The sequence below is a fragment of the Onychomys torridus genome, chromosome 3 (genome assembly GCF_903995425.1).
Source record: "Onychomys torridus chromosome 3, mOncTor1.1, whole genome shotgun sequence".
NCBI lineage: Eukaryota > Metazoa > Chordata > Mammalia > Rodentia > Cricetidae > Onychomys > Onychomys torridus.
Genome location: NC_050445.1, coordinates 133,601,973 through 133,615,769, shown reverse-complemented (window position 1 = coordinate 133,615,769; position 13,797 = coordinate 133,601,973). Strand labels below are relative to the sequence as shown.

At 42.9% G+C, this 13,797-nt stretch overlaps 1 protein-coding gene across 8 annotated transcripts in view; it reads left to right on the top strand.

Annotated features, from left to right (window-relative positions):
• Positions 1-13,797, top strand: part of Cacna1c (calcium voltage-gated channel subunit alpha1 C) — a 541,159-nt gene that overhangs the window by 354,279 nt on the left and 173,083 nt on the right. For all 8 annotated transcript variants that reach the window (XM_036181728.1, XM_036181732.1, XM_036181730.1 and 5 more), the window contains exon 5: positions 249-388. In XM_036181728.1, coding sequence (XP_036037621.1) covers positions 249-388 — 140 coding nt within the window. The remainder of the gene's footprint in view (positions 1-248; positions 389-13,797) is intronic.

The window sequence follows — 13,797 nt, the reverse complement described above, 5'->3', positions numbered from 1 at the left end:
CCAGACCAAGTACACCAACACACTGACAGCAAAAGGCTGCCCCGCGCCTCACTCAACACACTCCGTGGAAAGGGTCCCCTCCCCATGTGTGTGATACACCCGCTGATGGAATATCAACTTGTAGCTTTTCATGGGCCTCCAGTGGCCACACCTGTGAGACTCCAGCAGTCTGGGCTGTGTTCTTGGATTGGAGCCCAGCTGAGCAACCAGCTGGGGTCCTGATGGCTCCTCTCTCCCCTCTCTTCTAGGCTTTTTAGTGCAATTTTAGAACAAGCAACCAAAGCTGACGGGGCCAATGCTCTCGGAGGGAAAGGAGCTGGCTTCGACGTGAAGGCGCTGAGGGCTTTCCGTGTGCTTCGTCCCCTGCGGCTGGTGTCTGGAGTCCCAAGTAAGTAAAGCCCCGTTCCTGTGGACAGTTCTTTTCATATCTGCCCCCTTCCCTCTGCTGAACTGCCAGGGCACTTTGCGAAGGAACCTGGTTTCTATGACTGGGACGTTTTCTTATGGACACATCTCAGACTTAAAGTTGAGTTTCTGCAGCAAATGCACCGAACACGTGAGGCCCAGTTTCTGTAGAAACCCAGAGAATATTTCCAGTAATGGCAGTCAAAGGAAAACAGCTCGCATAGAGACAGCGCCCCTCAGGCTATGTGCGTCTTGCATGCCAAGATAGGAACGAACACATTTACAACAGAGGAACCTGGGCCACAGAAGGCTAACCCCTAGACTGCCTTAGCTCATGAGATTGATTCTGCTCTCTGTATTTTTCCCCAAAGAATGTCAAGAAAGCATCACCGGACATTCTGAAAGCTCAGTCCCCAGCCATTTCTCTTTTCACACCCATGGGGCATCCTCAGCTGCACACAGAGACCTGATACCTCCCATCTAGAAAAAGGTTTCTGCCAGGGAGTAAGGCCAAGCTCTCAGAACTGGGTATGGGGAGACTTGCTGCCCTCCAGGATATCAGCCACATGGACACTCCCTCTCTCCCCGGGTAGAGGGCTCTGAGCTCAGGAGCTTCAGATACCTCTTGGCTGCAGCAAACCCCAAGCAACCTGTTCTTGGGGAAGCAGCCTCTATACTGTAGAGTCTATAGGGTTCTTCTTTCTCACCCTGTTCAAGCTGTGAATCTACGAAGAAATCTGGGCTTGTTGGCTGAGATTGTATGTCTCGGGTCAGTACATCAGCCTGTGACTTAGGTGGCCACATGGCCAGAGGCAGGGAAACAGACTGTCCCCCTTATATCTGCTCTATGCTGAGCACCTGAGTGCATTCTTGCTGCTTGATAGCATCTTAAACTCATAAAGCCCCAGGATGTTGCCTAGTGGTTCTCCCCTTTCTGTATGTGTGTAGAATGGGCAGGGTGGGGGAGGAGGGGACTTAATTAACTAGCAGCGGAGTCGGGCCTAGACCTGGTCTCCCAGCTGCCCTTTCTGCCTTACTACACCATCTTTAAAGAATTAAGACTATCATTTTTAGTTGTCTTCCATGTTTGCATGTGTCTCCTGTCTCTTCAACTGCAGTAAAGGCCCTTGAAGAGTTGTGCTCTTTACTCTCCCTTATCTCTGTTCAGTGGTTAGACGTATGTCTAGCCCAGGTGGGAGAACTTGAGCAGGTGAAAGCAGGAGGTGGTGCCTTGGTTAGGGTTTCTATTGCTGTGACAAAAAAAAAAAAAAAAAAAAAAAAAAAAACCACCATGACCAAAAGCAACTTGTGGAGGAAAGGGTTTATTTTAACTTAACAACTCTCAGGTCCACACTCCATTGCTGACAGAAGTCATGACAGGAACTAAAGGCAGGAGGAATCTCGGGGCAGGAACTGAAGCAGAAGCCACAGGGAATACTGCTTCCTGACTTGCTGCTCATGGCATGCTCAACCCGCTTTCTTATACAACTCAGGACCACTTACCCAGGGGTGGCACACCCCCATGGGCCTGTGCCCATCAACCATTAATCATGAAACTGCACTCCAGACTGGCCTGTGGGCAGTCTGATGGAAACATTGTCTCCATTGGGGTTTTCCTTCCCAGATGACTATAGCTTGTATCAAGGTGACAAACCAGAGCAGGACAGTCAGTGGTTGTTTGCTTTGCCCAGGGGACTCCCTGGGCAGAGGTTATGGAGCATCTCAGACTGAAAAGCAACACGGAGCTAAGCCTCATCAGTGCTTAGACAACTACTATTGTCTACTCAGCCACAACCATTTCACACGCTGGGCTTACCAGTCCAGAGTCTGAACTTCTATTGCACTGGCTCTCTGTGGCAATTGTGTTAGCCATAGTTGTAGATATGTGATGTCTAGGGTGCTAGTTTCTTAGAAACAAAGGTTAATTCTATGGTTTATAAAAGTTGCAACTCTAAACCACATGGGTGAGGAGCCCCAAAAGTTGCTGCTATGTTTTTTAAAAAATATTTGTACTAAATGTCACTAAAATCTTGATTGAAGACTATGCGGAGAGAGGGATGACAGTGAGAGTACAGGCCTGTGAGTCAGCCTCTTCCAGACTTTACCTTATGGGAGAAGTTGCTGGCCAAGATGCAGGCGTGAATCTATGCTAAGTGTGTTCTCAAAGGTTTTGTAGTAGGAAAAAATACTCATAAAAATGTTATGTAGAATAAAAACAAGACATTCCAAAAACTGTTTAGGTAAGGAGTAAGGAGTGCCATGATGAGGAAGCTTTGGTGATGCCATACATCTGAGTAGGGACCGAGGATCAAAAAGCCTTCCTGGAGGAAGTAGAATTTGGAATGAATCTCAGTGAACAAACAAGGAAGGACATTAAAAAGGAAGGACAGTATAGTCCTGAAGATGTACACAGGAGGAATTAAGAGCTGATTATAGCAAAACAAAACAAACAGACAGACAGACTCCCAATGGCAATGAAATTCTATGTCATTGAAAGTGCTGAGAGCTGCTGGTAGTATTGGCTTTACCAGAGGCCATGGGAGTATACAGCAGGTGACAACTAGTATTTAACAGGTCAACCTATCCAGTGAATAACTCTCTGTTGGGGAGCCCCACTAGGCAAAGTCTGTGGGGTCACTGACTGTGGAAACTGGCTGTTTTCTGTCTGTAATTTCCTCATGTGCCACCCTCTACCTCCCTAAAAAGAACAGCTGTGGGGTTCTTTTCACAGCCCATTGGTAGTGTGCTTTATATCTTTGGGCACACATACTGCTGTGGATGGTCAGGAAGATGATTTCTGCTTAAGCTGTATAATTCTAATAATATTAGAATATTTTTCATAACTGATACAGGAAAGTAACAGTATTCTCAGTCACAAATACAGCTAATTTTGGACTTTAGAACAAATTCAGAACAGACTAACTGCCCCTGCAGAGCATACACAAAGATAAATTCCAGGTGTTTGTTGCCGAATCAAGGTCAGAACTGAAGCAACTTTGGTAGACATAACTCCCTACAGTAATTGCCTCTCTGCATGTACCTCAACCACTCAAGATCCATCCAACTAACTGCTACTGTTAAGTCCTGAATTTCAGTGATATTTTCTGTCTGCGAAAGAACCATGTGCAGTTGCTCTTGGGCCTGTAGGGGATGGGCCATAACAGTGAGGTGCACACAGCAGGGCAAAATCTCAGTTTGTGACCAGAAAGTGAGAGGAAAGACTGGAGTCTCACAATCCCCCTCAAAGTAACAACACTCCAGTGACCCAAAGACTCACACTAGGTCCCACCTCTGAAGCTTCCACCACCTCTCAATGCCACCCCCGGGACCACACCTTTAATGCATGGACCTTTGGGATGTAGTCCAGAATGTGCCAGCTTTTCTGAAGTACAGATTATATTCAATGAAACTAGTAGATCTTAAATGTACAGTTGCAAGTGCTGTAATCTTATGATTTTATGATAGCATAATTTATCACAACCTTCTGTCCTGTTGGTGTACATGTTTTATAATCATACCCCATGTTACTGTTTCACAACAAACAACCTTCTGTCCTGTTGGTGTACATGTTTTATAATCATACCCCATGTTACTGTTTCACAACAAACAATCAGACGGCTTAAGTAAATTACAGAAGAAACTGAAACACAGACTTCCATGTGCCTGCTCACCTGCCAGTTCTGGTTCTCTGCTGTGTAAGTGGGTTGGGACGTCTTTAGACACTGTTTTCTGCTCCACCCTCACTCTTATTTTGGAACTCCAAGTACACACATGTTTAGTCACCACAGATTATTCCATTTTTCCTTAAAGAATTGTTCATTTTTTCCCAACTTCTTTTTTGGTCTGTGTTCCACAGCTTGGATAGTTTCTTTTATCATTCCAATTCACTTGCTTTTGTTTGGTTTTTTTCTTCTGCTATCTCTATCTTCCTTGAGCTTAGTCAGTGAGTTTTTTATTTTGGTCCTCAGTTCAGTTGCTTTTTAATTATAGAATTTTAATTTGGTTCCCTGTAGTTGGAAGAATTCCTATGTCCCGGCCTGCCGGCAGTTGGGACAAACCTCTCCCACTCACGTTCCCTCAAGTAAACACACAGAGGCTTATATTAATTATAACTGCATGGCCATGGTTTAAGCTTTTGCTAGCTAGCTCTGTATCTTAAATTAGCCCATAACTATGAATCTGTGTATCGCCACATGTTCTGTGGCTTTACCTGCATCCCATTACATGTTGCTCCTTGGGCAGCTTGCTGGCATCTCCTGACTCAGCTTTTCTCTTCCCAGAATTCTCCTTGTCTGCTTATCCCACCTATACTTTCTGCCTGGGTACTGGCCAATTAGTATTTTATTAAATTAAAGTTACAATATCTAGTCTATTTATATTTGTCAAATTCAAGGAAATATTCCATTTACCCTATAAAGTTTTATATCTAACTTATCTTTTATCATAACTAAGGAAAACCATAATTATAACTATCTAGTCTTTAACAACATCAAAGACATCAGAAGGATATATTATTACCTAAGTAAACAGGAAGTATATTGTAAGCAAATTTCAAAAATCTAAAATGACAGAGAAAGCTGCCTACCTGGACAGTCACCTAAAGTTCTTCTGCAGTGTTGGGGCATCCATCTTCAGCCCATAGGTCTAGAGTTTCTTAGTCACTTCCCTCTGCATCATGTAGAATGTCTGACTGTTTCTTCTGAGAAGCAAGAATCTGAAGGACCATTTTGCCTTGCAAAGTTCAGTGGTCACCTTTCTATGGGTCCTACATGTCTAGCCGATGCAACATTTTGTCAAGCAGTCCAGGCAAGAACAGTTTCTTGCCCAAATGGCTATTTTTGCCAAGAAGAAAATAAATTCCATATGGAGTGTCTTCAATGCCCATCCTCCTCTCTGAAGTAATCAGTGCTTCCAGGAGCAGACATGTCTCATTGTCCAGAAAGTTTAAGTTTTTAAAACATTTTAAATACCATATTCTGTAGATCTTTGAAGTGTTTGAAGATTATCTACCTAATTGAATTATATCTATGTATATCTAGAAAACTTAACTAACATGACTATAAGTTTGACTATCATAGATGACTAATTATTATTCTATATTTCTTAATTATACATTATAATTTTAATGAGCTACACAAACATAATACCCTAAACAAGAGTAGAAATATACATACAGTATAACAAAAATAACTTTAAATTTTTATCAGTAAACTAAAATCCATATCAATGTAAAATATTTAAGCAAGTTGTTGCTCTTTAAAAGCAGATTCAATAATCTACCCTTTTATCCTATCATATCTATATCTTGTATTTTTATATCATACCCCCTTTCTTTTTTTAGAAAGAGATTGACTATGACCAATAACAATTTGTAACCAACAACCTAAACATAGACAAACATCCATAATCTGTTTTGGGGGGAATGTGAGTGAAGTATTCTAAGCTACTTCCTGCTGATAGTGAGTGCTGGTAGTCTTACGAGGATCCTGTGAAAATTCGAGATAATGGTCAAGTCCTGGGAAGACAGGCTATAACTTTTGTTGGTAGGTAACATTTGTTAAGGTTCAGGAGGTCTGGCTTGATCAAATCTGATCCATCTAAATCTGGAACAAATCCATAGCCTTTTGCTTCCTGTGGAAACAAAAGCAGAGCCTCCTTTCCAAAGCAACATATCCTTATATCCAAATTTTGAAGTCAAGATACCTTTAAGATATACATATTGGTTTAACTGAGCAGCCTTTACAATCAAATGTCTTTCTGCATTTAAAATTATCAAGGACAACACAATCCAGATTCTCTGTGTAATATCCATCTTTAGTGGCTTATTTTTTTATAATACCTTTACTGTCTCTTTAAAGACTTTATTTTTTAAAACTATTTCTTTATATAACTGTCTGTATTCACTTTCTTCTCTCTTCCAAGCCTACATACATTCTGAATCTTCTTTCTTGTGAATCTATTGCTTTAAACTGCAGCATTACTAGGACTGAAATGGCAGCTTTGGCTGCTGGCTCCACCCACCTCAGCTTCCCAACATGGCAGAACCATGTTTACTGCCAGCTCTGGGAACCAAGCTCACTGCCAACTACAGGAAGCAGTGGGTCTATGCTTCCATCCAGCAGCATGCCCAGAAACCTCTTTTTTCCCTGTACTAGCAAAAGCTAAATCTTTGATGATACAGTGCACTGTGTGGCTTGGAGATGCCACTGTGTACCATGGGAGAAATCCACCATGCTACATTCAAGCCCACACACTACTGTAAACCCGCCATACTGTAGCTCACAACTAGGAAGCTGTTTTAAGCTCCATTTTAGAATCTTTTTTTAAAGCTTTCTCAGGTTTGAGGCCCCACATTGGGTGCCATTATTTAATATATGTGTGTGCACATGCATGCATATAACAACTATCTAAAAATATTTGTTAAGTCTAACAGCTGGACAGTCTTATTTTGTGTTGGATATATATCACATTTTCCCATTTCTTTGTGTATCTGGTGATTTTTATAAGCACTGGAATAATGGATAATATGCTGTTACAGAGACTCTGAAATCTACCATCTTCCTAAGCTTTGTAATTCTTCAGCAAGCAGCTCAAGTTCTGAGCTTGTGTAGACTTGGTTTTATTCTTGTTGGTGTAGATCAGTTGAAAAACTAAGCCCCCCAGCCTTCAATTCCATTTCCACTGAGCCATCTTCCCAACCTCAAAACATACAGGTTTTTTTATTATATGATTTTTTTAAGTTTGGAGGGTTCCTCTCCATGAAAAATATCAGTAGCAGAGTTAGTTGGACCAGAATGAAGATATGATGAACATTTTGTTTAAACTGTATAGGAGAATGGACAGATATCACTATGAATAGACAGCAACCAAAACATGGTTCATGATTTCACAGCATCTCAGCTAGGAGAGAGAAAGTTGTGAATGTGTAGAAAAGTATTTGTTGGAGAAATGGATATAAAGATGTAAAGAACTAGCTCAGTGCCTCAATTTGGTAGCACTGTAGTGAGTGATTTACCACCAAACCCATGAGAAAATTCATCATTTTACCTCAAAGCTCCACTTTCTCTACTTTTTAAAGAAAAGAATAAAAACCCACAATGAGATGACCAGACCATCTTGCCTGCCCTCCTGTCTAACCTTATCATAGATGATCACTCTGCAGATAGCCAGTCTCCAGAAATTTTTTTCTAAAGGTAGCCAAGGTATGGCCCAGAGAACCTTCTAGAATCTATACAGGCATTCATAGACCAAGTTCTCTAGCTTTGGGAGTGATGTCTGCAGGAAAACAGTGGGGGGGATTTCTCCATGTGATGTTGCTCTTCAGAAGTTCAGTCTACTCCTTCTTTTGGAAATGTCAGGTGAGGTAATTTGGACCAACTATCCCAATGAACACAGCATTTGATATGCTGGGGAAATCTTCTAAATTGTGTAGCACTAGAAAACGATGTTTGACAGTAACTATTGTGAAAAGTCTCTGGAGAGATACCACACCATCAAAGCTGTCAAATTATTTTGAAAAGCAGTTTTTTGAAAATAAGGTCTAACTCATTATACAAAATAACTAGGTACACAGGGCAGCAAAATAAATAAGTGAAAATGAGCAAAGTCTATAGATGAGAGAAGGAGATGCACAGGAGACCCAGGTACTGATACTAGCCAGCTAGAGGATGTGGAATGTTGTTTGCTGCATTTAAAGACATCAAAGACAAGGTCAGTAGTTTCCCAGAGAACTGGAAGATGTGGGAAACAACCAGATGTAAGTTTAGAACTGAAGAATACAAAAGCTAAAGTAGATAAACATTGTCAAAGTCATTGTTGACACAGCTGAAAACAGAATTATGGAGTTGTAGACAGGATAGAGAAAGAAGATTCAACAAGAAGGGGAAAATACCATCCTGAGTAAGGTAACCCAGACTCAGAAAGACAAACATGGTATGTACTCACTCATAAGTGGATACTAGATGTAAAGCAAAGGATAACCAGACCGCAACTCCCAACTCCAGGGAGGCTACCTAGTAAAGGGGACCCTAAGAAAGACACAGGGATTGCCCAGCAACAGAGAAATGGATGAGATCTACATGAGCAAACTGGGAATAAGGTGGGGGGTAATAGAAGGCAAAGGTTGGAGAAAAGAGAGCTTAGGGGAGCAGGAGGTCCCAGCTGGATCAGAATGAGTAGGAGAACAAGAAAAGAGATACCATGATAAATGAAGACCCCATGGGAATAGGAAGAAGCAGAGTGCTGGAGAGGTCCCCAGAAATCCACAAAGATACCTCCACTATAGACTACTGGCAATGGTCGAGAGAGTGCCTGAGCTGACCTACTTTGGTGATCAGATGGCTGAATAACTTATCATGGTAGAACTCTCATCCAATGACTGATGGAAGCAGATGCAGAGATCCACGGTCAGACCCCAGGTGGAGCTCCAGGAGTCCAATCAGAGAGAGAGAGGAGGGATTATATGAGCAAGAGATAGTGAGACTATGATTGGGAAAAACACAGGAACAAATACTCAAACTGGCGGAAACATATGAACTGTGAACCAATAGCTGAGGAACCCCCATGGAACTGGACCAAGCCCTCTGGATAAGTGAGACAGTTGATTAGCTTGAACCACCTAGGAGGCCCCCAGGCAATGGGACTGAGACCTGTCCTTGGTGCATGAGCTGCCTTGGTGCATAGGGCCTATGCTGAGACACTTTGCTCAGCCTTGGTGGAGGGAGGAGGGGACTGGACCTGCCTTAACTGAATCTACCAGTCTGGGCTGACTCCCCAGGGGAGATCTTGCCTTGGAGGAGGTGGGAATGGGAAGTGGGTTGGGGGGGAAGGCTAGGGGGTGGGAGGAGGAAGGACAGGGGAATCCGTGGCTGATATGTAAAATTAAATTAATAATAAAAATATTTATTTTTAAAAAGGAGAAAAAAATGAGAAATCCAGAAAAGTATAAGACTAAAGAATCGGTGGTTATTGAACTGTATTAAATGTTTCTTCTACATTTATTTACAATTGTTATCATATGATTAATTACATATTAACTTCTCAGTGCAGTGACTATCCTGACCTAATGGAAAATGCTGACAGAGAAGGACAGGAGCTAGGAATGGTCTCTTTTATCCCAAGTGGCAGTAAGCTGGTTACTTGGCTTATAACAAATCATGCCTTTACTTTCCCAGTTCTTAAAAGAGAATAAGAAATCGTAGGAACTGATGATGCCTCTCAGCCCCCAGAAGTTGCCCAAGGCGGGTTGCTTCTGCTCTGCTTATGTCCGAAAGATGCAGTTTGCAAGCAGCAGGAGGAGGGAAAAGATGGCACATTGTGATGGGGGGACGTCTGGTCGATCAGAGTTGTCATGGGAGATGTGCTGTTAAGCGCTGTGAGGCCTCACTGGGGACCAGAGGACAGAGAACTTCATCTGACATGAAGCAGCATGGGTGGGCCTTATATGCAATGTGTTTGTCATTTTTCGCCTGGATTGTTACTAAGGAGTGTGAGTTTCAAAGTTTTAACTTCAGCTCTACCATTGGGCAGGTATATAGACTTGGACAGGTTATTTATTACATCCAAACCTTGGTTCGTTTCTATTTAGGAGGGCTGTGGGGGAATTTCAGTAATGTACAGAGCACACTAGCACAATGTCTAGCATGTATGAATCTTCAGCAAGTATAGCTAGCTTCAGTCACCTGTCTCCATTCTTCCATATTCAGTTTTCTTCTGACATCAGGATTTCTTTTATGTCCTTTTCTCTCTAACCCAGATTGCCAGTATAAAAATATGACAGCCCACTGAGGTGAATACTTTAGTGATCGTTTATGTTTCAAAGTCATTGGTCAGCAGGGTAACCACTGTCTTTCCCAGGGATACCCCTTCTCTTGGAGTTCAGCAAATCTCTGTTGTGTACAGAAATACATTTGAATGGAAGGATTACACTGAAAAATAGATGAACGTGGACACCTAAATGACAACATGCCAAAATCCTAAGACGTGGGACTCCAGGAAACAGGCAAGAACGCCTCCCGTGCAACAGGAAGACTCTTCCAGAAAGAGAATAAGTTAGCATCCCTAAGCTCAGTGCGGCCATTACTCCTTAACCTAAGAACAAGCTATTATCCCCCTTCCTAGCGTCAGACCTATTTTCTTTCAAAAGCTATTAGGCTTATGAGACTATTTTAAAGTGTCTATTGTCTCATTAGCTAAAGGAAATTAGACTTCAGTTCTGTGAGATTCATCATGTCTCTGATTTCTAGTGAGTATGAACAGGTTCCTATAGATCAGAAGCAAGTACGAGTCAGTGGTCATAATTTGTGGTGCTCACAACTAGCACATCCACCAGTGTTGGTAGCTCATATGCTCTACCCTGGGTTAGATACAGCTTTGGGATGAGGACCTAGAGTTGACTAGTGAGTTAGTCAAAGGTTATCTATATAATCACTCCCTCAGAAGGAAGCTATTGACTCACAAAGCTCAGCCAGCTTCCAAACAGAGAAACACCTGCTGACTTTAATGGATGGGTGATGGTGCCACATAGAAGCTCTGACACTTTGCTCCCTTTCTAGCTTGGCTTTGCTTTGCCTTCTTGGCTCTCCACCCCTCCCCGCTCTGCTGTCTGGCCAGGTATGCCAGCTGAAGGCACGAAAGGCTGCCTTTCCTTCCAGCTTCCAGTTGGGTTCAGTGGACAGAGAAGCAAGTGGAAACTCAGGAGGGCAGAGGGCATTGTAAAACCCCTGATATTGTGCTCCCAGAGGGTACTGTAGAACCCCTGATATTGTGTTCCCAGAGGGTACTATAGAACCCCTGATACTGTGCTCCCAGAGGGTATTATAGAACCCCTGATATTGTGCTCCCAGAGGGTATTATAGAACCCCTGATATTGTGCTCCCAGAGGGCATTGTAGAACCCCTGATATTGTGTTCCCAGAGGGCATTGTAGAACCCCTGATATTGTGCTCCCAGAGGGCACTGTAGAACCCCTGATATTGTGCTCCCAGAGGGCATTGTAGAACCCCTGATATTGTGTTCCCAGAGGGCATTGTAGAACCCCTGATATTGTGCTCCCAGACCAGACCCTTCCTTGGGGAGCATCACCAGGTATTCTTTGCCACCTTGCTCCCTGTCACCTCTTCATGATGAGGGTGATTACTGCCTCCCCCAGGATATTACTCTGCCTGTGGTCCTTTTGCCCTTGCCTACATAGAAAAGGGAGCCCTGGGGATGCTCCTGATCTGAGTGTGCTGCTCACTTCTTGCTGGAACCTACTATCCTGAGAGTTAAGCCTTTTTCAAAAGAAGTTTTCAGTTTTACTATGTGCAAATCATGCAGACAAGGACTTGGTAGCTGCCGTCTAGGTGGAGAACTTCGGCAGGCTTCTGGTCTGGGCCATGATGTGATGGAAGCAACGTTTAGAGATGAATCGTGGGTGAGGCGGCAGAATGGGTTGGGGTATAAGAAACAGAACGTCCTGGGTTCTAATCCAAGCAGGAGACAGGAGCAACAGCAGTGGCTGCAGTGGAAACTGGCAATGACAGATGCTGTGTTTAAGAAGCAGGCCTAAGCTGGGCAGTGGTGCCGCACGTCTTTGATCCCAGCACTTAGGAGGCAGAGGCAGGCGATCTCTATGAGTTCAAGGCCAGCCTGGTCTACAGAGAGAGTTCCAGGACAGTCGGCGCTGTTACACATAGAAACCCTGTCTCAAAAACAAAAACAAACAAATAAACAAACAGGCAGGCCTAAATGACTGCACGTTTTCATGTTTATAGGGACTTATTTTAAGGAGACAAACTCAAGTTTAGGTCTGTGACTTTGATGGGTTGGTAGGACATGGTAGGAGAAGCATGATGTAAAGTTAGAAGAGGAGGCAAAGAAAATGTTGGTGTAAATTTTGACTTTGACTACTGAACTATTTTTTAAAAATATGTTTATTAGTTCTTTGAGAATTTCATACAATGTATTTGTCCGTATTTACCTCTTACAATTCCTATCCAATTTTGGGTCCGTCCTTCCTTCTTTCCTTCCTTCCTTCCTTCCTTCCTTCCTTCCTTCCTTCCTTCCTTCCTTCCTTCCTTCCTTCCTTCCTTCCAAACCCAGTCTGTGTTCCCTAAATACTCTTTACTATGGGGCCTGCCCTGAAAGGTGGTCTACCACTAAGGGTCATACCCTTAAAGAAAATTCACCCTTCCTCTCCAGTAGCTATTAAATGCCAAAAGGTCCCGGTCTAGGGGCGGAACTTCATGCTCACCTCCCCTCTCCGTGCTGATATTTTGTCTGACTTTAAACTTGAGCAAGTCTTGTGAGTACTGTCATAGCTGCTGTGAGCTCACATGTGCCTCTGCATATTAGTCTACTACCTTTGGTTCTTACCATTTTATTCTCCCTCTTCTATGGAGACCCCTGAGCCTTGTAGGGGTGTGACATCAATATCACATTTAGGGCTACGCATTCCACCGTCCCTTACTTTCTGTGTTCATTACCATCTACTGTAAGAAGAAGCTTCTCTGCTGAGGGTTGAGAGGCCCACTAATCTTCAGGTATAGTGGTAAGTCACTAGGACTTGGTTTATTTAAATATGTTGATTTAGTGGACTAATAGTAGTACATTCTCCCAGGAGCCTATAACTGTCTAGCCACAGGTTTTATTTTTTTACCTCAGCAATGGTGCCAGGTATGGATTCCATCTTGTGATAGAATCCAATCAGAAAGTGGTTGGTAACCCACTTTCATGCCACTGTTGCATCAGTGGGTGGGCACATCTTGCCAGGGCAGTCATTGTTGTAGCCCAGAGGCTCGGCAGTTGGATAAGACCTATGATTCATTTTGGTTTGTCCCCTGGTAGTATACATTGGCACTTACAGCATCATGAAAACTAGCCAGTAGGGATGAGGTTTCCAGGCCAATGCCTACTTCATCTCTCCATGTTTCATGACACGAGTTTAGAGCATGTCTTCAGCAATAGGGTCTTACCATCAAATTCTGGGGGGTAACCAAGAACAATGGCAATAACCTGTAATGTTTGGGGGTCTGTGGGACTCCACTGGCAAATAACTGAAAAAGATAAAACTCATTCCTGCTACTGGGGTTTTTATTTGTTAGCATATGTGTCTAGTTGGGGTATTGTCCCCCTGTCAAAGGTTAATCTCATTTCAATTTTTGTATGTATTTATGTTTTAGGAAGCTTCTATAGTAATAAGTAAGTCTTTGGCTATAGTTTTTTTTTTAATTTTTTATTTGAGAATTTTATACATAAGTAGCTGTACTTACAACACTCACACTCAGCTATAATTCTTGGGATGAGAGTTAGCTGGCTTTGCAAACACCCAGCCACATATTTGCCTCCCTATCTATCTGGAAACTGCTTGTGGACAGGCCTGCCTCTTTGCTTCTGACTTAAAAGGATCCCAGAA